Genomic DNA, 24,700 nt, shown 5'->3' with positions numbered 1-24,700 from the left:
AAGGTCCTGATAAAGGCTATGAGAGGAAACCAGCAGAGCAACGGTCCTGGCCACAGACCACTGCAAACAACGGTCTCACACTGCCACCCACTGACACAAAGCCGCCACTGCAGTTATCTACTTTGACCCAAATTCAGGTTACTTTCTCACAACATGAACATAGCATTTCCCAAACAAAACAAATAATACACAACAACAAAATGAATAACATTTTTCGATTTAGTATCTCGTGCGCACGATATAGTTTTTTTTTTTTTCTTCATGACACTTTAGGGGCTCCGTAGTACACCACTTTGGTTTCCTTGTTTTGGTAAACAGAAACAAAAACAAGAATTTAGTTTGAATTCTCTTGCCGCCTTCAAAATAAGGGTATAATATCTTTAAATATGAAAGATTTATCAGTCTTCACTTGCACTAGAGAACACTATGATCTTTGAAAGTATTTAACTATGCTTATTATCAGGTTTTTAGGTGTTTAAGATTATTTTCAATATATTCAAGGCCTTTAAATTAGTTCAATTTAGATGCATTAATTAGAATTTTTTATATATATATATTCACTGTATATCCTAGTTTTTAGCAATGTGTACAATAGTAGTTGATTTTACCATTAGCATCATATCTTTTTTTCAGAATTCAAAGAACAAGCTCAGTTTATCATTTGTCACATGAGTATTTCCCATGATAAATAATTGCCCATCCTTGATTTATCAGCTGTTTGCCAGATGATCTGGCTGCATCTTGCCCTACTTGAGTGGGTATGTACATAGCACAAAAAATAAAATAAATAACAAATGATTAAAAAAAAAATAATAGAAATCTAGGGGAAATACTGCAAGCAACATAAGGATCCTGGATCATCAAAACTTCCAACCAGTGCAAATTTGAGGTATTTGCACTTTTTTTGCATGAATATCAGCTTTGTGAGATTTAAAATGGGACATTTGAGGTAGTTTGGCAAGTAGAGCACTTAATTATCATGAGATATAATACAGAAGGCAATCCACCTATACAGATTTACATATTAGAATTTTTAATAAACAAGCATAGTTTCTAGACAGAAAACCACAACTACTTATTACTTTAAACATTGAGTTAAATGTTGAATATGGATCTTTTTATCCTAAATTTCTAAGTATGCTGGTCGCAATGTCCCACTTTAGAAATCCTTTGTTGCCATCTTAATAATGTTGAGTCATTAATAATAAAAAGGCACACCACCATAAAGCAGTAAGTATATTAAAAACACACAAAAACAGGTTTTAAAAAGATCATAAATTTATTTAGCATGTTGTATGAGTGTCATTTAGAGCATCAGTCTCTCTGGTGCCATTTGCTGGTGTCGGTGCCCCTTGTGATTTGACCTTGAACACGTCCCACCTCTCAGGAAGGATCCCCTTGTCAAACAGGACTGAAGCCACATATGAAAACATCAGAATAGAGAGCAGAGCAGACAGCATGCAGATGGTCTTGATGGGAGAGCGCTGAATATAAACTCCATCCTCTACAATGTCACCTGGGAAACGGAGGGTCAAGGGGAGGCCTAACAACGGCTCCCCACACAGCAGTCTCATCACCACTGCAACAAGGTAGCCTGAGATCGCCCCGTAACCGTTGGACACATCTGTGAAGAGGACGCAGATCAGTTGGGGAAATATGATGGTGTAAGTCAGGTCTGAGCCCAGGATCCAGAACACCAAGATGCCGCCGCGCAGGTAGGTGAGAGAAGTTCCCACAAGTCCTGCAACCACTATGGAGATACGGATCACCCACTGCAGCTCTTTATCTGATGCCTAAAAATCAGAGAACACAATACCTGAGTGGAAATTAACACAGTCAGTGTTACCTTAAAGTTCCCATGAGGTAAATGTCACCTATATGCCAATATCTGACCCAACAATGATTGGAAAAACAACTGAAAACAATTGATTACTCATCTCTTTATCCACTGATTTTGGTGGAACTGGATTATATTTTATGGAGAAAATACTTTCTCCTGTCCCCTCTGATGTCCTCTGGCCGTGCAGCTTTAATTCCCTGTGATTTAATTACAACATTTCCTGAGGGACAGGTGATTTTAGCTTACTTACAGTAACTGTTAGCTGCCGTTAGTGGGCACCAGGACTGAACTCATCAGCCTCTCAATGAACACGACTGATGCTAAAGTAATTTAGTAACCTAGCTTGGTGAGTCGTGGTTCATCAAATGTCCCTCCATTGGTTTCAGAGCCTGTTTCCGTCCTGTTCTGCCTGTATTTCAGACTGAAAAGAGTCAGCTAATATGGCCGCTCTTCCGCCATGGACTCCTGTTTCTGATACCTGACTCCTGATGGTCTGGTAGATGTTGGTGACGAAGATGGTGGTTGCAGACAAGAGGAAAGAGTCAGCAGATGACATCACTGCCGCAGCAACTGCTCCGATGCCAAAAGCAGAAATATAGGCTGGGGTAAAATGGTGGAGGATGATGGGCAACACCATGGCCCCCTCCCCTCGCTCATATGGAGATGGAGAACCATATGAGGTGGAGTTCCAGTCTGACACAAAAGAGCAAAAACACATTAAAGTTATGGCTGCGTTGACTAAAGTTCAATGTTGAAGACTCATAAATGTACCTGTTGAAGCTGCAACAGCGGCGATCAACACTGATGGAAGACCAGCGATGATGATTGCACCTGCAGCGATGAAACAGATGATTCTGGCTGTGGACGCAGAGCTGGAGGAGAGCGTCCTTTGGTGGAAATCCTGAACGGCCATATTGCCCACAGACTAGAAAAGCAAATTTGTTGACAATTATCAGAATGGCCCAAAATTTCCATTATAGTTGTACACACACACAATTATTGCTGATTGTTAGAACAGGGAGGAAGAAGCTCTGCAGAAATTTAAGTTTTAGATATTCTTGTTGAACTTGAGACTTGTTTTAAACCTACCCAGCCCTTTATGTGGTGACCATGGATTGATTATGAGCCTCTCACAGTCAGGTAAAAGATTGTGACATAAATTCAGATGTGGTTTGTGTTTGTTGTTGTTCTATTCTGGTCGTTTTATATCTTTTTGTGATCATTTCATGTCTCTTTATGGTTGTTTTTGGTCTATTTGTGGTACTCTTGCACCCCCTTGTGGTCATTTTGGGTCATTCCTTGTTTGTTTTGCTTCTTGTGGTGTTCATGTTGGGTCTTTTCATGGTTGTTTTTTGTCTTGTAGTGGTCATTTTGGATCTCTTTGCCTCTTTGTGGTTATTTTATGTTTTTTTGTTGTTGTTTTCTGTCCATTGTGGTTGTTTTGTGCCTATTTGCTTGTCAGTTAAGGCCTCATTTTGGATTCAATTTCAGTCCTTTTAATTTTACAACAGGAAATGTTAACCATCTCTTTAAACAGGTGCTCTGGATTACTGAACAGTTGGGCATAGCCCCAAAGGCTCATGGGGTTGTCGGTAATCCATCTATTCACTTTTTTAAAAGACTCTGACTCTCATTGTGGAGGCTCCAAAAGTGAAAAAATTGCTCTTTAAAAAGTTGGATTTCTTATTTGTTTGAGAAATGCCTTAGAGAAAACTTAGACAACTAAAATTGTTGAGAGGTCACAAACTAATATAACTTGTTATTCATCTTACCATCACAAGGAAATTATCAATCCATCTCCCGACTTCTTCGGACTCCAGCTGACCGAGCCAGGGGGCCTGATATGTGTGGTTGAGGGCTGTTTTAGTGATGTCGGTATAAACGTCACTTGCAAAAACAAAAGGGACACACAGCCACTGTGAAAAGAAGAAGGTGCTCTTATTAATTTCAATTCCTAAAAGACGCAAGTGCAGTCATTGCATTTAGAAATAAACATTCAAGACATGCAATAAAAAGTGATATTGCAGTGATATTGCACCTCATCCAAATTAAAGATAACCATCCTACCATGCTGTATACACACCTTCTCCAAAACTCAACCTAATTCTGCCAATGTGATGAAAAACAAGATCCTGTAGGTCACTATAATGAGAAATTTTGTCAAAATGAGTTAGTTTTGAAAAAGTTTCAAGTTTTATTTTGAAGGGGAAAAAAAAACATTTTTTGAGATACAAGCTCATTATTTGACCTCATAAGTCATTACTTAGAGAATTTTCTCATTATTTTGCAATACTACATCATTATTTTGAGATACCAAGTTTTTATTTTAATTTGAGATAATTTTTCATTACTTTGGTAAAGTCATTATAAAAGTCATTATTTTGGGAGACTAATTTGAGAAAGTTTCTCATTATTCTTGGATACTCGTTATTTTAAGAGTTTATATATATAATATCAAATTTAATGTTTGAGAGTGAGTTGATTCTGCATAAAAAAAGCCTGCTAGTTGCATTAATATTCATTCAGTGTAGTTCTTTCTGCACAATGAATATGAGGAAAACAGACAGAAACTCACCTGTCATTGTAAACGCTCCCACTACCAAGTTGACCCTCCGGTTAGCCAAAAAGGCAATTTCTATACGACTACTGTGTGTAGTTTTCTCCATCTTCTTCGATTTTACAGACGCCCAGGTGCCGATTCCCAACACCAGCACGTAAAACGCCAGCATCATCATCAGACCTGGTATACTGAGAGCCATGGTGGATCATGAACACTGACCCTGTACTGTCTGAAGGTTCACTAATTCCTCAGCCCCAGTGAGCCCCAGCCTTTTAGCTTCTTGCATCACATGCAGACGGTTTGGCTGCTGGGCAAATGAACTTTCATGGAAATCACGTGTAACTAGAATATTTTTATTGCGGTGCCTGCTGCTGCAGCCCAAAAAATAGGTAACAATGTGTACTTGCCGCAATTGGCAGTGGGACACATTTGCACACACATTTGCATTTGAATTACTGCAGTTAATTTGTTTTTTTCAGGTATTTTACATGTGACATTATTCTAAGTACAAGAGGATTTTTTTTTAGGGTTTTAGGTTTAGGGTGTCCTTGTGCCTTGTACTTGAAAGGCCTCAACTAAAGTAAACTAAGGTCATCATTTTAAAGTCAAATAAAATGAAAATAGAACCTATTCCAGTGAACTAAAAAAGGGAAAAAAAAAAAAAGAGAACACTGCTTTAATCCTGAAAACTGCAACACAGCACATTTGAGTTTTATGGAGTGATGGATGTATCGAAGACCATAATAATGATGAGACTTTGTGACCAGCCTACGCAGAGCAATCTGGGAAGTCATCTGAATAAACTGTTAGGAAAAGGGCAGGCACTTTCAAAAAAAACACTTGAACCATCTGTCTATCACAACTAATACGGGCTAATTTCAACCATCAGATCAAAACATCTTTTACATCGAAAAAGCCTCCAGTGTCGTTCTTTGCTCTTCTTTCAATGAAGAAATACTTTTTTAATTTTCTATATAAATGATGCTATCACAGTGTCTACGCTAACCTCTTCAGGAGCCGCCATTGTTTTTTTCGAGACAAGTCGCTTCTTGGGACGCTGATTGGCTGGACCACTTTTGGTGCGGATATGAATGGATAACCTTAAGTCTAGCGAAATAGATTCTCGTGTGAATACATGGGTTAGTGTGAGGTTAATGTACGAGTAAGAGTTAGAGTAAGTCTGAGAAATTCATGTAAGTCAATGTAATGTTTCCTGAAGTGACGGAAACACAATTGTGTGTGTGATCATGTAAAAACATGATCTTGGAGACAGCTGCTGTGGTGGCAACTACCACAAAAACGGTTAATTTGTCTCTCTGGAACAGTGGTTTCCAAATTTTTTGTGCCCAAGGCACGCCAAAGACTACGCCAAAATCTCACCTGTGTTGCATGGAAAAACAGGCCACGTTACAAACACGAGCAGACAGAGTCAGAGTTGCCAGTGTGGACTGAAAAATAATTTGGTGTTAATTTGGCGTTTAATGAGTCACACTCTTCAGAGTTTCCACACAGCAAACTGGGAAGTTTAAACTTAGATGTCAGTGAAATCTGAGCTGCATATTTTTCACTATTTTGTGACCCAAACAACTAATTGATTAATGTAGAAGGTCAGGAAAGACTTGAAAAATAGGTTGCAATCTGAAAAACTCAGCATTTTGTATCCAGCATTGGTTCAGAGGCCAGTTTAACTTCAGTCTCATTACTCTCCACTACTGGTGTCGGTGCCCCTTGTGATTTGACCTTGAACACGTCCCACCTCTCAGGAAGGATCCCCTTGTCAAACAGGACTGAAGCCACATATGAAAACATCAGAATAGAGAGCAGAGCAGACAGCATGCAGATGGTCTTGATGGGAGAGCGCTGAATATAAACGCCATCCTCTACAATGCCGCCTGGGAAATGCAAGACTGCAGGGAGGCCCAAAAATGGCTCCCCACACAGTCTTGAGTTGAGAATATTTGAGTGAGTATTTAATCCTCAGTGGAATATCTGTCCATTATAGACCCACTCCTAAATTTAAACCTATTTATTTATTTATTTATTTATTTGCACCAACTAAGAATTTGTTTTTATCTAAAATAGCTCTAATTTAGGCTTTAGTAAAACTAGTTCGAGAAGTCCAGATTTAAAATTAAGCAGATCAGCAAACCTTTAGTGAGCAAACAACAGCAAGTAACAGTTAAGTTAGCGGGCGAGCAGAAAATATCATGATCTTCTAGTACTTTTTAGCTAGCTAGCAAACAATAGTTGTGTCTGAATTCAGATAATTCTGTTAGTGCACTGTCATGTAATATAGTGTGCAAAATTTGACAGGGTAGCACAGTCATAAATCCAGGACGGCCGATGTGCCTTTACTGGAAATGTGCGTCACAGCTGCTTCTTCTTCTTTGTGGGTGAACTGAAGCCAGGTGGAGCTTTACTTTACTGTTTACTGTTAGGGAATTTTCCAATTTTAAGGTAAGGCTAAGGCTTTGGGAGGCCTACACTAATTCAAACGGACACACTGTCTCTCTTCAAATAAACATATCGGTGGCTTAAATCAACAGTATAGTGACTTTACAACTGAGATTAGCTCTGTTTAATTTTAAAGATGGATTGCTAAACTCTAAATTAGAGCTATTTTGGGAAAAAAAAACTTCATCTCAGTTAGTCTAAGTCTGAGAAGATATGTAATTCGAAAGAATACACACACAAAAGTCATGCTTGTAACGTTGTGTTTTCTACTCACAAAAAAACCTGATAGATAGATTCTCCTTTCAAATATCTACAGTTCTCAAAATGATTTCACCTTAAGACCTCGCCTGAGGAACAAGGTGAAATGTTTCAAGGTGACGGGCTGTTAGTGATGTTTACTTTACTAGTTTTATTCTTAGCTTCTAAAACAGAAAGCTGTTTGTGGTGATATAAATTTAAAAAAACACCAGATGGAAAAATTCAAACAGTCTTCCATTGACTACCATAAATATTTTTCAAAATAAAGTGCCATGGGGGACACTGGAAGGGGAGGGACTTCGTCAATCTATATCTACAGAAAAAAAAATATGCAAAGTAGCTTATGCATATGTAATATTTGGAGCAGTCAATACATGCTTACTTTCGTGAAAAGTTGATGAGATATGAACGAGCAAAAACACTTCTACTTGTACTGTACCTGACTCCTGATGGTCTGGTAGATGTTGGTGGTGAAGATGGTGGTTGCAGACAAGAGGTAAGAGTCAGCAGATGACATCACAGCCGCAGCAATTGCTCCGATGCCAAAAGCAAAAACGTAGGTTGGGGTGAAATGCTCAAGGATGATGGCCAACACCATGGCCCCCTCCCCTCGCTCATATGGAGAGGGAGAACCATATGAGGTGGAGGTCCAGTCTGAAAAAAACAGACAATAAATGCTGGGTTTGTTATTTTTGAACACTGCACAACATTTGACTTGACATGCCGTGACAGATTCCCAACAGTCAAGATTACTTGTTGAGGCTGCAACAGCTCCAATCAGCACAGATGGGATTCCAGCGATGATGACGACTCCTGCTGCGAAGAAACAGATGATTCTGGCTGTGGACGTGGAGCTGGAGGAGAGCGTCCTTTGATGGAAATCCTGAATGCCCATATTGCCCACGCTCTATAAATTGGATGGACATAATTGTTCCAGCTTGAGATAGATTTGTAAGCTGCCATCAGTTATGTGTCTGCACCTTTTATGTTTCCCAGTGTCACCAAATTCCCACACCTCCACTCTTGGCAAGTAATCATGTCCATGTCAGGCAACAGACCATAAAACACTGAAGCTTTTGAATGAATGTTTTTAGAGTACAGCGTAAGTTTTCTTCTAGATGTATGCAAAGTTTTTTCTCAGTTTTCTATAAGATACACAGAATAGTGTAAAGGTATTGTAATAAGGAAACAATAAGTAGTATTTTTCATTTGTTTACAAGCAGACATTGAACACTCCAACGCGGCAACCGAACAGATGCTAACAAATGGGGATTTATCCATCTCATATTGTGACTAACTTCAGTGAATCATAACCAGAGGTGGCAAAAGTAGACAAAGTCTGTACTCAAGCAGAAAAACTTGTGTAAAAAAAAAAAGACTAGCAAAAGTAGAAATAGTGATTCAACTTCTTTATTCAAGTAGAGGTGAAAATCACAGGAAAACTACAAAAGGTTTATATTGTGCAGTCGTTAGAGCTAGAGTGGGTGATGTCATCACTAGAGTGGAGAGGAGCTGTAAAATAATCTGAAAATTTCTCTTAAACTCACTTTCTCACTCACAATGTTCACTCCACATACACAATTTATACATCAATTGTAGGAAAAGTCATGCTGGTCGCAGACATGTAACCACAGAAGCAAATGGATTTATAGTTTTGGCTCACTGAGGACATAAAGGACAATTTGGCCAACCAAATGTCCCATTAGCTCCACATTCAGACGTTTTTTTGGGGGGCAGTATTTAAAGTTGACTGTGTCGTTGCACGCAGGTGATTGGCTGAATAACCAACAGTGTTAGGTCTTCTCAGTATTCAAATTTCACTGTTGTGTTACACACAGGTGATTGACTAATTTCACCAACCTGAGGCTTGTATTGTGTGCAGTCATGTCATCACTAGAGTGGAGAGGAGCTGTAAAATAATCTGAAAATTTCTCTTAAACTCACTTTCTTGCTCACAATGTTCTCTCCACATACACAATTTATACATCAATTGTAGGAAAAGTCATGCTGGTCACAGACATGTAACCACAGAAGCAAATGGATTTATAGTTTTGGCTCACTGAGGACATAAAGGACAATTTGGCCAACCAAATGTCCCATTAGCTCCACATTCAGACGTTTTTTTGGGGGGCAGTATTTAAAATTGACTGTGTCGTTGCACGCAGGCGATTGGCTGAATAACCAACAGTGTTTGGTCTTCTTCAGTATTCAAAGTTCACTGTTCTATTGCACACAGGCGATTGGCTAATTTCACCCACCTGAGTTCTTAGTAGTTAAAACCTCATATACAGACAATGACACCTGAAGCAACTCAAGGTTTAAAATTATTATCAGTTTAAAATGACTGTCTGTTTGTCTGTTTCTCTCTCTCTCCCTCTGTCTGTGGCGCTGTCTGTTCTTGTCTTCTATTTTAGACTGCAGTCTATTTCAACTGTTCATAAATACAAACCTTGAGCTGCTTCAGATTATTTTTTTTTCTTTTGTTCCTTTCAGTATTCAGATTTCACTGTGCTGGAACATACAGGTGATTGGCCAATTTTCACCAACCTGAGGCTTGTATTGTGTGCAGTCATGTCATCACTAGAGTGGAGAGGAGCTGTGAAATAATCTGAAAACTTCTCTTAAACTCACTTTCTCGCTCACAATGTTTACTCCACATATACAAATTATACATCAATTGTAGGAAAAGTCATGCTGGTCGCAGACATGTAACCACAGAAGCAAATGGATTTATAGTTTTGTCTCACTGAGGACATAAAGGACAATTTGGCCAACCAAATGTCCCATTAGCTCCACATTCAGACGTTTTTTTGGGGGGCAGTATTTAAAATTGACTGTGTCGTTGCACGCAGGCGATTGGCTGAATAACCAACAGTGTTTGGTCTTCTCGGTATTCAAAGTTCACTGTTCTATTGCACACAGGTGATTGGCCAGTTTCACCAGCCTGAGTTCTTAGTAGTTAAAACCTCATATACAGACAATTATACCTGAAGCAGCTCCGGGTTTGAAATTATTAACAGTTTAAAATGATAGTCTGTTTGTCTGTTTCTCTCTCTGTCTCCCTCTGTTGTCTTTGTCTTCTGTGTCCAATTTTGATATTTTAGACTGCAGTCTATTTCAACTGTTCATAAATACAAACCTTGAGCAGCTTCAGGTTCAATTCTTTCTTTCTTTCAGTATTCAGATTTCACTGTGCTGGAACATACAGGTGATTGGTCAATTTTATCAACCTGAGGTTTATATTGTGCAGTCCTTAGAGCTAGAGTGGGTGATGTCATCACTAGAGTGGGGAGGAGCTGTAAAATAATCTGAAAATTTCTCTTAAACTCACTTTCTTGCTCACAATGTTCTCTCCACATACACAATTTATACATCAATTGTAGGAAAAGTCATGCTGGTCACAGACATGTAACCACAGAAGCAAATGGATTTATAGTTTTGTCTCACTGAGGACATAAAGGACAATTTGGCCAACCAAATGTCCCATTAGCTCCACATTCAGATGTTTTAATGGGGGGCAGTATTTAAAATTGACTGTGTTGTTGCACGCAGGCGATTGGCTGAATAACCAACAGTGTTTGGTCCTCTCAGTATTCAAAGTTCACTGTTCTATTGCACACAGGTGATTGGCCAGTTTCACCAGCCTGAGTTCTTAGTAGTTAAAACCTTATATACAGACAATTATACCTGAAGCAGCTCAAGGTTTAAAATTATTAACAGTTTAAAATGACAGTGTGTTTGTCTGTTTTTCTCTCTCTCCCTCTGTCTGTCGCTCTATCTGTCTGTCTTTGTCTTCTGTGTCCAATTTTGATATTTTAGATTGCAGTCTATTTCAACTGTTCATAAATGCAAACCTTGAGCTGCTTCAGGTTAATTTTTTTTTCTTTTGTTCCTTTCAGTATTTGGATTTCAGTATGCTGGTACATACAGGCAATTGGCCAATTTCACCAACTTGAGGCTTAAACATAACAGTTTAAAATGACTGTCTGTTTGTGTTCCATATACATACAAACTCGTGATAGCACGTGCACGTACAGACACACACTCTCACCCATATATGTACAAACATGCACGACAGTGCATGCACATAGACAAACTCAGCCATATGCACACAAACATGTATGGTAGCGCATGCATGTGCACACTCAGAGACACACAACCTCAATGATACATCTACTGCTATTAATACTGCTGGCAATATGGGGGGGATACTACTAGGCAGCGAGCATCAGGCACACTCAAAATTTTGTGCCAGACTTTTATTGCAAATACATTCATAACTCTTATGACCAAGTTATTGCTTGGAGCATTTATCCTGTACTACTATTATTATTATTATTATTATTATTATTATTATTATTATTATTATTATTATCAATCCCCAACTACTCCAAGCAATAATTTGGCCATAACAAATCTCATACCATCTTCTCCGATGTCTTTTAGAAGTGATGTATTTTTCACAGTTGGATGAGGTTGACAATTAGCTGTCAAAGAAGGATGTTGGAAAATCTTATTTTGAAGGCGGCACAGTGGAAAAACAATTTATTACGTTATATATTTCTATATTGATTGTATTTTGGTTCTAAAGCCAAATCGAAGTTGTTTTCCCACTTCTGTCACTCTCATTTCCAGTCAAAAAAATCACGGTCCCTGGGAATGACACTCCACCAGGGAAGAAGGTGTGTATACAGCATGGTAGGATGGTTATCTTTAATTTTGATGAGGTGCAATATCACTGCAATATCACTTTTTATTGCATGTCTTTGTTAAATATTGGATGCTGATTGGTCAGTTACAGCATTCTGAGGTCTGCTCTATGGTTTCCTTTAAAGACGCTTTACAACAGTAATTATTGCATCTGTGTGTATTTTTATTTCCTGCTGCAGCCACGTGGGTTGGCAGTACCTTTATCATCGGTGTTGCAGAGTCGGTGTACGACCCCACTCAAGGTCTGATCTGGGCTCTTGTTCCTCTGCAGGTGTCTATTTCCTTTATTATCGGTAAGAATTTCTGGAGCACAAATCTCAGTTAGTTTGTGTAAGAAATTTTGAGTTCCAAATGGGACATTATGTGGAAACTTAAATTGATGCTAAAGATGTACAGACAGAGTAACATGAGAGAGTCCTCTTTCAGGCTGTCAGCCGAATAGAACTTGCTTACATTTGGATTTGGTTTGTATGATTTACTTGTCTTCTTCCATTATAATCTTGCAGTACAAAGAAATCGAGACTATCACACAAAAGAGTTTTTTCTCTGGAGGTCAGTTAAGTAGAACTAGTTTCACAAGATGTAAAGTCAGATTTTTAAACCGTGAAATGGGGCAGGGGATCATCAGTTCCTGTTTTATCTTCATCCAAAAAAATGTGTCTTTCTCTCTTTTTTTATTTTTATTTTTTGAAGGTGGGCTGTTCTTTGCAAAGCCAATGAGGGAGAAAAACTACATCAGCATGATGGATCCATTTGAGAGAAAGTACGGAAAAGCTCTGACTGCAGTTCTTGCCATCGTTCCAGTCATTGCTGAAATCATCTGGGTTCCTGGATTGTTGATTTCTTTAGGTACAAATGTGCAAATACACTCAAATTTCACCATGTCACTCTGACTCACTTGTCTCATTTATCATTCATATTTGCGTTGTGTGCACATATGCTTTGTGTTGTCACAGGAGCGACCATGAGTGTCATCTTGGATATGCCCTTCAGTGTTTGCGTCTGGATCTCTGCTGCGGTGGCAATCGTCTACACTGTTCTGGGAGGTCTCAGTTCAGTTGCTTACACCGATGTCATCCAGATATCACTGGCTCTTTTTAGCTTGGTGAGTTTTCTACAATTAAACTTAAAGAATGTTTATTTCTAAATGCAATGACTGAAATTAATAAGAGCACCTTCTTCTTTTCACAGTGGCTGTGTGTCCCTTTTGTTTTTGCAAGTGACGTTTATACCGACATCACTAAAACAGCCCTCAACCACACATATCAGGCCCCCTGGCTCGGTCAGCTGGAGTCCGAAGAAGTCGGGAGATGGATTGATAATTTCCTTGTGATGGTAAGATGAATAACAAGTTATATTAGTTTGTGACCTCTCAACAATTTTAGTTGTCTAAGTTTTCTGTAAGGCATTTCTCAAACAAATAAGAAATCCAACTTTTTAAAGAGCAATTTTTTCACTTTTGGAGCCTCCACAATGAGAGTCACAGTCTTTTAAAAAAAGTGAATAGATGGGTTACCGACAACCCCATGAGCCTTTGGGGCAATGCCCAACTGTTCAGTAATCCAGAGCACCTGTTTAAAGAGATGGTTAACATTTCCTGTTGTAAAATTAAAAGGACTGAAATTGAATCCAAAATGAGGCCTTAACTGACAAGCAAATAGGCACAAAACAACCACAATGGACAGAAAACAACAACAAAAAAACATAAAATAACCACAAAGAGGCAAAGAGATCCAAAATGACCACTACAAGACAAAAAACAACCATGAAAAGACCCAACATGAACACCACAAGAAGCAAAACAAACAAGGAATGACCCAAAATGACCACAAGGGGGTGCAAGAGTACCACAAATAGACCAAAAACAACCATAAAGAGACATGAAATGATCACAAAAAGATATAAAACGACCAGAATAGAACAACAACAAACACAAACCCACATCTGAATTTATGTCACAATCTTTTACCTGACTGTGAGAGGCTCATAATCAATCCATGGTCACCACATAAAGGGCTGGGTAGGTTTAAAACAAGTCTCAAGTTCAACAAGAATATCTAAAACTTAAATTTCTGCAGAGTTTCTTCCTCCCTGTTCTAACAATCAGCAATAATTGTGTGTGTGTACAACTATAATGGAAATTTTGGGCCATTCTGATAATTGTCAACAAATTTCCTTTTCTAGTCTGTGGGCAATATGGCCGTTCAGGATTTCCACCAAAGGACGCTCTCCTCCAGCTCTGCGTCCACAGCCAGAATCATCTGTTTCATCGCTGCAGGTGCAATCATCATCGCTGGTCTTCCATCAGTGTTGATCGCCGCTGTTGCAGCTTCAACAGGTACATTTATGAGTCTTCAACATTAAACTTTAGTTAACGCAGCCATAACTTTGATGTGTTTTTGCTCTTTTGTGTCAGTCTGGAACTCCACCTCATATGGTTCTCCATCTCCATATGAGCGAGGGGAGGGGGCCATGGTGTTGCCCATCATCCTCCACCATTTTACCCCAGCCTATATTTCTGCTTTTGGCATCGGAGCAGTTGCTGCGGCAGTGATGTCATCTGCTGACTCTTTCCTCTTGTCTGCAACCACCATCTTCGTCACCAACATCTACCAGACCATCAGGAGTCAGGTATCAGAAACAGGAGTCCATGGCGGAAGAGCGGCCATATTAGCTGACTCTTTTCAGTCTGAAATACACGCAGAACAGGACGGAAACAGGCTCTGAAACCAATGGAGGGACATTTGATGAACCACGACTCACCAAGCTAGGTTACTAAATTACTTTAGCATCAGTCGTGTTCATTGAGAGGCTGATGAGTTCAGTCCTGGTGCCCACTAACGGCAGCTAACAGTTACTGTAAGTAAGCTAAAATCACCTGTCCCTCAGGAAACGTTGTAATTAAATCACAGGGAATTAAAGCTGCACGGCCAGAGGACATCAGAGGGGACAGGAGAAAGTATTTTCTCCATAAAATATAATCCAGTTCCACCAAAATCAGTGGATAAAGAGATGAGTAATCAATTGTTTTCAGTTGTTTTTCCAATCATTGTTGGGTCAGATATTGGCATATAGGTGACATATACCTCATGGGAACTTTAAGGTAACACTGACTGTGTTAATTTCCACTCAGGTATTGTGTTCTCTGATTTTTAGGCATCAGATAAAGAGCTGCAGTGGGTGATCCGTATCTCCATAGTGGTTGCAGGACTTGTGGGAACTTCTCTCACCTACCTGCGCCGCGGCATCTTGGTGTTCTGGATCCTGGGCTCAGACCTGACTTACACCATCATATTTCCCCAACTGATCTGTGTCCTCTTCACGGATGTTTCCAACGGTTACGGGGCGATCTCAGGCTACCTTGTTGCAGTGGTGATGAGACTGCTGTGTGGGGAGCCGTTGTTAGGCCTCCCCTTGACCCTCCGTTTCCCAGGTGACATTGTAGAGGATGGTGTTTATATTCAGCGCTCTCCCATCAAGACCATCTGCATGCTGTCTGCTCTGCTCTCTATTCTGATGTTTTCATATGTGGCTTCAGTCCTGTTTGACAAGGGGATCCTTCCTGAGAGGTGGGACGTGTTCAAGGTCAAATCACAAGGGGCACCGACACCAGCAAATGGCACCAGAGAGACTGATGCTCTAAATGACACTCATACAACATGCTAAATAAATTTATGATCTTTTTAAAACCTGTTTTTGTGTGTTTTTAATATACTTACTGCTTTATGGTGGTGTGCCTTTTTATTATTAATGACTCAACATTATTAAGATGGCAACAAAGGATTTCTAAAGTGGGACATTGCGACCAGCATACTTAGAAATTTAGGATAAAAAGATCCATATTCAACATTTAACTCAATGTTTAAAGTAATAAGTAGTTGTGGTTTTCTGTCTAGAAACTATGCTTGTTTATTAAAAAATTCTAAGATGTAAATCTGTATAGGTGGATTGCCTTCTGTATTATATCTCATGATAATTAAGTGCTCTACTTGCCAAACTACCTCAAATGTCCCATTTTAAATCTCACAAAGCTGATATTCATGCAAAAAAAGTGCAAATACCTCAAATTTGCACTGGTTGGAAGTTTTGATGATCCAGGATCCTTATGTTGCTTGCAGTATTTCCCCTAGATTTCTATTATTTTTTTTTTAATCATTTGTTATTTATTTTATTTTTTGTGCTATGTACATACCCACTCAAGTAGGGCAAGATGCAGCCAGATCATCTGGCAAACAGCTGATAAATCAAGGATGGGCAATTATTTATCATGGGAAATACTCATGTGACAAATGATAAACTGAGCTTGTTCTTTGAATTCTGAAAAAAAGATATGATGCTAATGGTAAAATCAACTACTATTGTACACATTGCTAAAAACTAGGATATACAGTGAATATATATATAAAAAAAATTCTAATTAATGCATCTAAATTGAACTAATTTAAAGGCCTTGAATATATTGAAAATAATCTTAAACACCTAAAAACCTGATAATAAGCATAGTTAAATACTTTCAAAGATCATAGTGTTCTCTAGTGCAAGTGAAGACTGATAAATCTTTCATATTTAAAGATATTATACCCTTATTTTGAAGGCGGCAAGAGAATTCAAACTAAATTCTTGTTTTTGTTTCTGTTTACCAAAACAAGGAAACCAAAGTGGTGTACTACGGAGCCCCTAAAGTGTCATGAAGAAAAAAAAAAAAACTATATCGTGCGCACGAGATACTAAATCGAAAATGTTATTCATTTTGTTGTTGTGTATTATTTGTTTTGTTTGGGAAATGCTATGTTCATGTTGTGAGAAAGTAACCTGAATTTGGGTCAAAGTAGATAACTGCAGTGGCGGCTTTGTGTCAGTGGGGGGCAGTGTGAGACCGTTGTTTGCAGTGGTCTGTGGCCAGGACCGTTGCTCTGCTGGTTTCCTCTCATAGCCTTTATCAGGACCTTTATCATCTCGTGCATACGTTTTAATATCTCGAGCGCACGTTTTAGTATCTCGTGCGCACGATTTAGCTTAAACGTGTGCACGTTTAAGTATCTCGTGCACACGTTTTCATATCTCGTGCGCTCGTTTTACTATCTCGTGCGCATGATATATATATATTTTTTTCTGCATGACACTTTAGGGGCTCCGTAGTTTTCTCATTTCTGCCAGTCTCAATTTCAGTCAAAAATCAAACTGTTAGTACATTTCTGTCTGAAAATGTGAGCCCACTAGGGAAGAAACCCAGATACCCTCCTCCCCCTGGGCTGGTGACGCACTTGTCTCGCCCAGCGCGACTTCGCTAAGTGTCGGCGAACTGATTCGAACACGCATCTGCGTCAGTTGAAAACACTGCTGGTTGATTGGATAATTAGTTATGTAGCGTTAGCTGCTACATGAAGACGTGTTGGGGACGACAGCGACAATGAGAAAGACCAGAGGAAAACAACAACAAGTACTGAAGTTTGTTATGAGTTATGAGGTGAGTCTGAGGCTGAACGGCCACACAAACACAAACACAAACACAAACACAAACATACAGGGTCGCTGCCCCCGCTGCTAGCTAGCTAACAGCTAAGCTAACAACACCTGGGCGTACAGTTTGATTGACTGTTTGAGGCTGATAAACTAACTGCACAGCGGGCATACCGCCCAAGTGGCCCGAGACGAAAATTATGAATTATTGTAAGAAGGAATATGATGTTTTATGTGTTTTTGTTGTAGTTTCTCTGTTGTTAGTATCAGAGGTAATCAACGGCACCTGTGGATGAGCACAGTGCGAAAGTGACTAGTGTACAGAAGGGAACCCTAGACCCACGAAATTCTGGCACCTCTTTATTGTGCTTCTTGTCTTGTAATTCATGATTGTTTTACATCTGGAGGTTGAGGTCTGTGGTAAAGTTTGAATTGAAGTGATATTAATATTCCACAGACTTACAAAAACATCAAAAGTCTCACACAACAATCATTTTTAATATATATATTATTTAAATAAGAATAATAATGCCTAAATTCCTATAATATCGCCAAAAATACCACAATATTTATCATACTTCCTTAGACATAAATAAATAAAGGTAGTCATGCTGTGTGTGAATTACAGGTTAGAGAGGTGTGAGTGTGCACCAGTACCCAAGAATAACAAATAAACAGTCTCATGGGATATGGTTACTTAGCTTCTAACACACAACATAAAAAACAAAGGTCTTAGTGACTTTTTTGGGTTTTCTTGGTTCTCATTCTTCCCCACTGCCTTTATGATAATCTGTCATTATAGGACAATAATATGACATATTGATTTCACAAAAATGGACTTTGATCAACAATTTGGACTCTGATCAACATTTTCAGACATTTTATTTTCAATAATTAATTGATTAGGGGACAAATGATTGCCAGATTGATCACTAGTTGAAAAAAGGTCCAAACTTGTGAAAACAGCTGTTCTATTTTTCAATGGATGGGATTTTTTTTTCCCAGTTTTATAGATCAACCAACTAATCGATTTATTGAGAAACTATTTCACAGATGAATGGATAAAAAAAATCTCTCTCTGCTTCTACAATCTGGGGCCGACTGCTGTTTACTGTAACACACTGACTGTGGATAAGTAGCATGTAAACAACATGAACTGTTCCTTTAACACTTTTATTTGTCTCACATTTCAACAGAGGACATCTTGGACCATGAGACCAACAGAGAGGACATCTTCTCTCAGGTGAGATATTTATTTTCACAACATACAAAACATTTTAAATTAAAGGAGCAGGATTATGTCCAGGATTTAGATCTAAAAAAAATTTAAAAAAATGAATCACCAACTCTGGTTTGGTTGAAAATATGTGAGATGTTAGGGGGGCAGTGAAACGATGCATGCAAATCTCATGAGAGATCAGGAAATAGTGGCGGATCATAGAGCGTTCAATAAACTAGAACTGCATTTGTCACAACTGTTTCGTAGGACATTGTCTAGCTGAATGCTGTTGTGTAACACATGAAATGTTTTAGATTCAGATTTCAACAGATGGCAAAAGTTTAGTGTGAAAAGGCAGTACTTCACTATATTTTACAACACAGAAGAATATACACATTTGGGTCACTCCTGACTTATCAGTGTGTTAACCTAAAGTAACTTGTACAAGTAGCTAGAGCTCAAGTGCTTAAATAATTTTAATTACAGGTGTATCGTTCACACATGGTCTGTGAGAGAGCTCCAGCGTGTTAAGGACATTGACATATGTATTTTAAATTGTTAATAGAATAAATTTTCAACAGTGCTTAGCTTTTTTGTGAACCTTATTTGTCCCTTATTCCATCATCTTAAACTTTGTGCCTTTGAATAATAATGAAACAAGATTAGCTGAGTGGAACATGTGTTTGTTATTTAGAGCGGTGACATTTTTGTTTTATTTAAAAATGTGGCTAACAGGGTGGAATTATTTACAATGACTCAAATGAATTTGAACAGTAATTTTAGCTCACATAACATTTAGCATTTTTGTGACATGTACATTTCTCCCGATTGTCTGTAATCTATAAATAACCACACTGTAATGTAAAATTAATTATTTATTTTAAAGACCATAATGCTTTGTAAAATATTAAATAATTATAAAAAATATTATAAATGCTAAAAATAATTTCGAAATTGAAATCATATCCAATAATACAACTTTGGAATTGAAGAAAATGCTATTACAAATTATTTTCCACAGTATGACAGCACTCAAATGTGCTGACAGATCTGACATCATAAAACATTGGTGAATCTTTGTTAAAACTGCATAAGTGGCTTTTAAGAAGAAATTTCAATAGTTGAGGCCCTTATGTAGGATTTTTCCTAAGAATTCATATGGTATATAAATCAGTGTTCCCCAACCCTGGTCCTCAGGGACTCACTGCCTTGCATGTTAGATGTTTCCCTGCTCCAACACACCTGATTCACATGATCAGGCTGTTGTCAGGCTTCTGCAGAGGCTTGACGAGCTGATCATGTGAATCAGGTGTTGGAGCAGGGAAACATCTAACATGCAGGGCAGTGAGTCCCTGAGGACCAGGGTTGAGGAACACTGATTTAGATCTTTGACCATTTGTTGGTGTGGTTTGCAGTTAATTTTTCCTCAGAGAATTATTATATATTTATATTCCCCTTACACTCCTCTTTGACTTTACATTGCTTTAAATGTCACTATTCTGTTTTTGTTTTTTTTTTTGTTTTTTTTTACTTTTTTCAAAATTTAAAGCAACTACAAGCAGTTTTGAACTTGTTATGAAACAGTCTGATTTTAGTTGAATACTGATGCCTCTCTGTGACCCAAGCCCACAATGAAAAATCAGTTTCATTTTCTCCTTTTGAAAAAACATGTAAAAAAAAAAGAAATATACATGTTAAAAATACAAAAAAAAAAAAAAAAAAAAGGAAAAACAGGTTGAAAAACTTGAAAAAATCAAATGAATCGGAATTATTGTTTATCTTTATAATTTCACAGCATAGTTGTAGTGAGAAGTCTTTTTTTTTTTTTTTGCTCAGAGTTCTCTTAATGCTAATCACATATATATTTTTAAATCATAATTCCTATTTAGCTTTAATTTAGAAGGGGTACAGCATAGTCGTGATTTGGTGATAGCAACATTATTTAATGACTCTGTCGAAAAATAGAAAGATTACCAGTGCTTCAGCAGTAGTCCGGCCTTTTTTAAACCAGGTAGTGAGACAGGGAGCTTTAGGGAATAGCTAAAACTGTTTGTGTATGCATCTGATGGAGTTGATGAGAATCTGGGATGCTACTTTAAAGGGCCAACATTCATTTCACTGTTTTTTTATTTTTTTATTTTTTCCAAATGTAGTCTGACTGTTTTGGAGAGAGAGATATTTGGCTTATATAATGACTGTTTGATGGCAAGGTAAAGCAATGAAAATATTCTAAATATGATACACTTAGACCGATATTGATCCATTTTTTCTGTGTCCCTTTTTAAAGTGTCTAAAATACATTTTGCTGCTGACTCTGTCCACAACAGCACATGACTTGGCCTCTCCAAACTGGGGGTGTGCCAACCACTATCCACTGTAAGTAATACTCTAACTATTGATTGTATCTCATACAACTGCACTTGTGATGATCCTAACTATGTCTTTAAAATTTATGTTTGTCTCACACTTGTAGATACACGGCCTCAATGAGGGACGTCTTGGATGATGAGCAACTGAGATCTGACATCTTCTCTGTGGTAAGATATTCATTCTCAGTATTACCAACTGCTATATTTAATATTGAGTGCATACAATTTATTTTAAATTGAGTGGCTTTTTGGTTAAAGGAGCAACATGTAAATTATGGCCAGAATTAGGGCTGCACGATATTGGAAAAAAACTGACATTGCAATTTTTTTTAACCCTGCGATATATATTGCAATATGAAAAAATACAGGAATTTTCACCAGATGACTTGAATAGCACTTTATGTTATGCTGCACTGCTGCCATCTTGTGGACAATTTACCTGCACTGATCTTGTGCTCACTCCATATGCAGGAGTGTGGTCTGCTGTGGCAAACTGATTAAGAAACTGATTGTGCGCAGTGTGTGTCAGGTACCCTTAAAATTAGATGAGAACACATTTAGTTCATTTGCCTCCTACACTGTGATGACGATGCTCAAACGATATATTGTGCAGCTCTGGCCAGAATTTAAATTTAAGGGATGATTTATGATTAGATTTTGATTTTGCATTTAGTAGGATCAAAGTGGAGGAAAGAGGAAATAAAGAAAAGAAAAAAGAAAACAACAACAACAAAAAAAAAACAAAGCAAAAAAGTAACAATAGGAAAGTGAAAATTCAGAATCAATATATTGGGATTTTAGTTGTTATCTTTAAAATAGTGACCAGACAAGATGCCCAGTCTTTGCAAAATCTTAATGCAGTGGTGCCCAACCCTGGTTCTCAGGGACCCACTGCCCTGCATGTTTTAGATGTTTCCCTGCTCCAACACACCTGATTCAAATGATCAGCTCATCATCAAGCCTCTGCAGAAGCCTGACAACAGCCTGATCATTTGAACCAGGGTTGGGCACCACTACTTTAATCTGTGACTTAAAACTCTGTGACTTCTGACAAATTGTCTTTAGATGTGTGATATTGAAAATCTTATGAACTTGTTCAGACAACACACTTTAAATTTAGCAGAAACAAAACAAAATCAGCTCCAGTTTGGTCGACCAAATAAATCTTAATCTATCATGTTAGATGTGAGAATATTCTGGCCCCCTGCTGACTGTCGGATGTCCGGCCACCTTCTCACTCCACTTTGCTTTACATCTCTGCCCCTCTGTCTGGAGTTACCTTCAATAGGTGGCAATATTTTAGATGCTGCTCCTTTAAACCGACAAAGGAAATGAAATGGAATAATGGTCCACTTTTTATTTCATATACCAAGTTTGATTTGAATGTGTTCAACATGTTGCAACTGAAATTAATGCAACTCAAAATTCTTATGACCTTATTTATTTTGAGTTTGATTGTATAGATGGCTGCAGATGCACTGGTCTGGTGTGAACACTGTGTGTGGGAACCATAGAAGACACTTCAGGTTAGTTCACTTTTAAGTGATCATGCTGACTGTACATAAAAATATAACTAAACCTACAGTGGAGAAGCAGCAAGAGTACCAGCACAGAAGCTATGCAGTGCACATTGCACTGCCATCTTCTGCAACAAATACACTGACTATTGTAAGTATCTCATACAACCACACTTCCAGTAATCTGAACTATCCCTCTAAGACTTTTATTTATCGCACACTTACAGATACGCAGCCTCACTGGAGGACATCTTGGACGATTGGACAGCAAAGCAGAAATCTTCTCTCTGGTAAGATATTTATTCTCAATATTACCAGCTGCTGTGTTAAATGTTGAAGGAATTGTATTGAAAGTATACAAAATATTTTAAATTGAGTGTCATCTAAGTTAAAGTAGCAACATGTAAAATATGGCCAGAATTTCAGTTTAAACATTCAAAAACTGAACTAACATCAATAGACTGTGAACAGTAACAGTTATGGCCTTATGTCAAAGGAGGTTGCTTCTTTAACTGTGCACTTACATGGCTGACCGTGTTCCTCCTTCTTCTCCTCATCCTTTACCTTTTTCTCTCGGGTCGGGCCGGTGTCGTACTGTCAGAAGTGAAAGTAGATTATGAGCTCTGCTCTTTAAAAATGGCATTGAGAGTAATTTTTCATGTCTGTCTCTTGATGCATCCTTACATCCCTAACTGTTACTGATTTGTTTTTTAGGTGAGCCTTGTGTAAGTGGCTGAAATACATTTTGCTGCTTCCCCAAAGTTCGGATGTGCCGACTGCCAACTACTGCAACAATTACACTGACTATTGATAAGTATATCGTACAACCCCACTTCCAATAATCTGAACTCTCCGTCTAAGACTTTTATTTATCTCACACTTGCAGATACGCAGCCTCACTGGAGGACATCTTGGACGATTGGACAACAAAGCAAAAATCTTCTCTTTGGTAAGATATTCATTCTCAGTATTTCCAGCTGCTGTGTTAAATGTTGAAGGAATTGTGTTGAAAGCATACAATTTTTTTTAAATTGAGTGTCATCTAAGTTAAAGTAGCAACATGTAAAATATGGCCAGAATTTCAGTTTAAACATTAAAAAATGAGAAATAATGGCAATAGACTGACCTCCTCCCATCTTGCTCCTCTGTCCCGCTGACACTACTGTGGGTGCAGGAAACAGAATCAGAAAGTGTTTCTGAAGTTTGAAGTGTGCACAATTATTACAAATATATCCAACCAGTTTTGTCAGAAGCACACATACCTTTTTCTCTCGGGTCGGGTCGGTCTCGTACTGTCAGAAGTGAAAGTAGATTACGTGTTCTGCTCTTTAAAAATGGCATTGAGAGTAATTTTTCATGTCTGTCTCTTGATGCATCCTTACATCCCTAACTGTTACTGATATGTTTTTTAGGTGAGCTGTTTGTAAGTGGCTGAAATACATTTTGCTGCTTCCCCAAAGTTCGGATGTGCCGACTGCCAACTACTGCAACAATTACACTGACTATTGATAAGTATATCGTACAACCCCACTTCCAATAATCTGAACTCTCCGTCTAAGACTTTTATTTATCTCACACTTGCAGATACGCAGCCTCACTGGAGGACATCTTGGACGATTGGACAACAAAGCAAAAATCTTCTCTCTGGTAAGATATTTATTCTCAGTATTACCAGCTGCTGTGTTAAATGTTGAAGGAATTGTGTTGAAAGCATACATTTTTTTTTTTTAATTGAGTGTCATCTAAGTTAAAGGAGCAACATGTAAAATATGGCCAGTATTTCAGTTTAAACATTCAAAAATGAGAAATAACGGCAATAGACTGACCTCCTCCCATCTTGCTCCTCTGTCCCGCTGACACTACTGTGGGTGCAGGAAACAGAATCAGAAAGTGTTTCTGAAGTTTGAAGTGTGCAAAATTACACACAAATATATCCAACCAGTTCTGTGAGAAGCACACATACCTTTTTCTCTCGGGTCGGGCCGGTCTCGTACGGTCAGAAATGAAAGGCATTGCGATTCATTTTTCATGTCTGTCTCTTGATGCATCCTTACATCCCTAACTGTTGCTGATTTGTTTTTTAGGTGAGCCTTTTGTACGTGGCTACAATACATTTTACAACCCCACTTCCAATAATCTGAACTATCCCTCTAAGACTTTTATTTATCTCACACTTGCAGATACGCAGCCTCACTGGAGGACATCTTGGACGATTGGACAACAAAGCGTAAATCTTCTCTCTGGTAAGATATTTATTCTCAATATTTCCAGCTGCTGTGTTAAATGTTGAAGGCATTGTGTTGAAAGTATACA

General features: G+C 38.3%; 2 protein-coding genes and 1 long non-coding RNA gene across 4 annotated transcripts; 2 read left to right on the top strand and 1 right to left on the bottom strand.

Moving 5' to 3' along the window:
• Nucleotides 1–984: 984 nt before the first annotated feature.
• LOC146304576 (high affinity choline transporter 1-like) lies at nucleotides 985–3,739 on the bottom strand. The gene is made up of 4 exons (XM_084713648.1): nucleotides 3,613–3,739; nucleotides 2,612–2,765; nucleotides 2,319–2,533; nucleotides 985–1,793 (listed from the first exon to the last, which is right to left on the bottom strand). Exons 1-4 carry the CDS (start codon nucleotides 3,613–3,615, stop codon nucleotides 1,284–1,286), a joined length of 882 nt encoding a protein of 293 aa, XP_084569774.1. The 5' UTR covers nucleotides 3,616–3,739; the 3' UTR covers nucleotides 985–1,283.
• Nucleotides 3,740–11,932: 8,193 nt separating this feature from the next.
• LOC146304575 (high affinity choline transporter 1-like) lies at nucleotides 11,933–15,702 on the top strand. 2 transcript variants are annotated; one of them, XM_084713576.1, is made up of 6 exons: nucleotides 11,933–12,115; nucleotides 12,516–12,671; nucleotides 12,779–12,927; nucleotides 13,014–13,157; nucleotides 14,007–14,453; nucleotides 14,979–15,702. In XM_084713576.1, the coding sequence occupies exons 5-6, from the start codon at nucleotides 14,214–14,216 to the stop codon at nucleotides 15,486–15,488; spliced, it is 750 nt and encodes a 249-aa protein (XP_084569702.1). In that variant the 5' UTR covers nucleotides 11,933–12,115; nucleotides 12,516–12,671; nucleotides 12,779–12,927; nucleotides 13,014–13,157; nucleotides 14,007–14,213; the 3' UTR covers nucleotides 15,489–15,702. The 2 variants fall into 2 exon arrangements, with proteins under 2 accessions (XP_084569702.1, XP_084569703.1); XM_084713577.1 differs by lacking the exon at nucleotides 14,979–15,702 and having other exon boundaries at nucleotides 14,007–14,198.
• A 4,950-nt stretch (nucleotides 15,703–20,652) lies between these two features.
• LOC146304574 (uncharacterized) lies at nucleotides 20,653–22,493 on the top strand. The gene is made up of 4 exons (XR_014769302.1): nucleotides 20,653–20,711; nucleotides 20,829–20,877; nucleotides 20,975–21,038; nucleotides 22,321–22,493. It is a non-coding gene; the product is annotated as an uncharacterized LOC146304574 (long non-coding RNA).
• The last annotated feature ends 2,207 nt before the right edge of the window (nucleotides 22,494–24,700 follow it).

Source organism: Lutjanus erythropterus, chromosome 24 (genome assembly GCF_056507025.1).
Source record: "Lutjanus erythropterus isolate fLutEry1 chromosome 24, fLutEry1.hap2, whole genome shotgun sequence".
Taxonomy (NCBI): domain Eukaryota; kingdom Metazoa; phylum Chordata; class Actinopteri; order Lutjaniformes; family Lutjanidae; genus Lutjanus; species Lutjanus erythropterus.
This window is presented reverse-complemented; position numbering and strand designations above follow the sequence as displayed.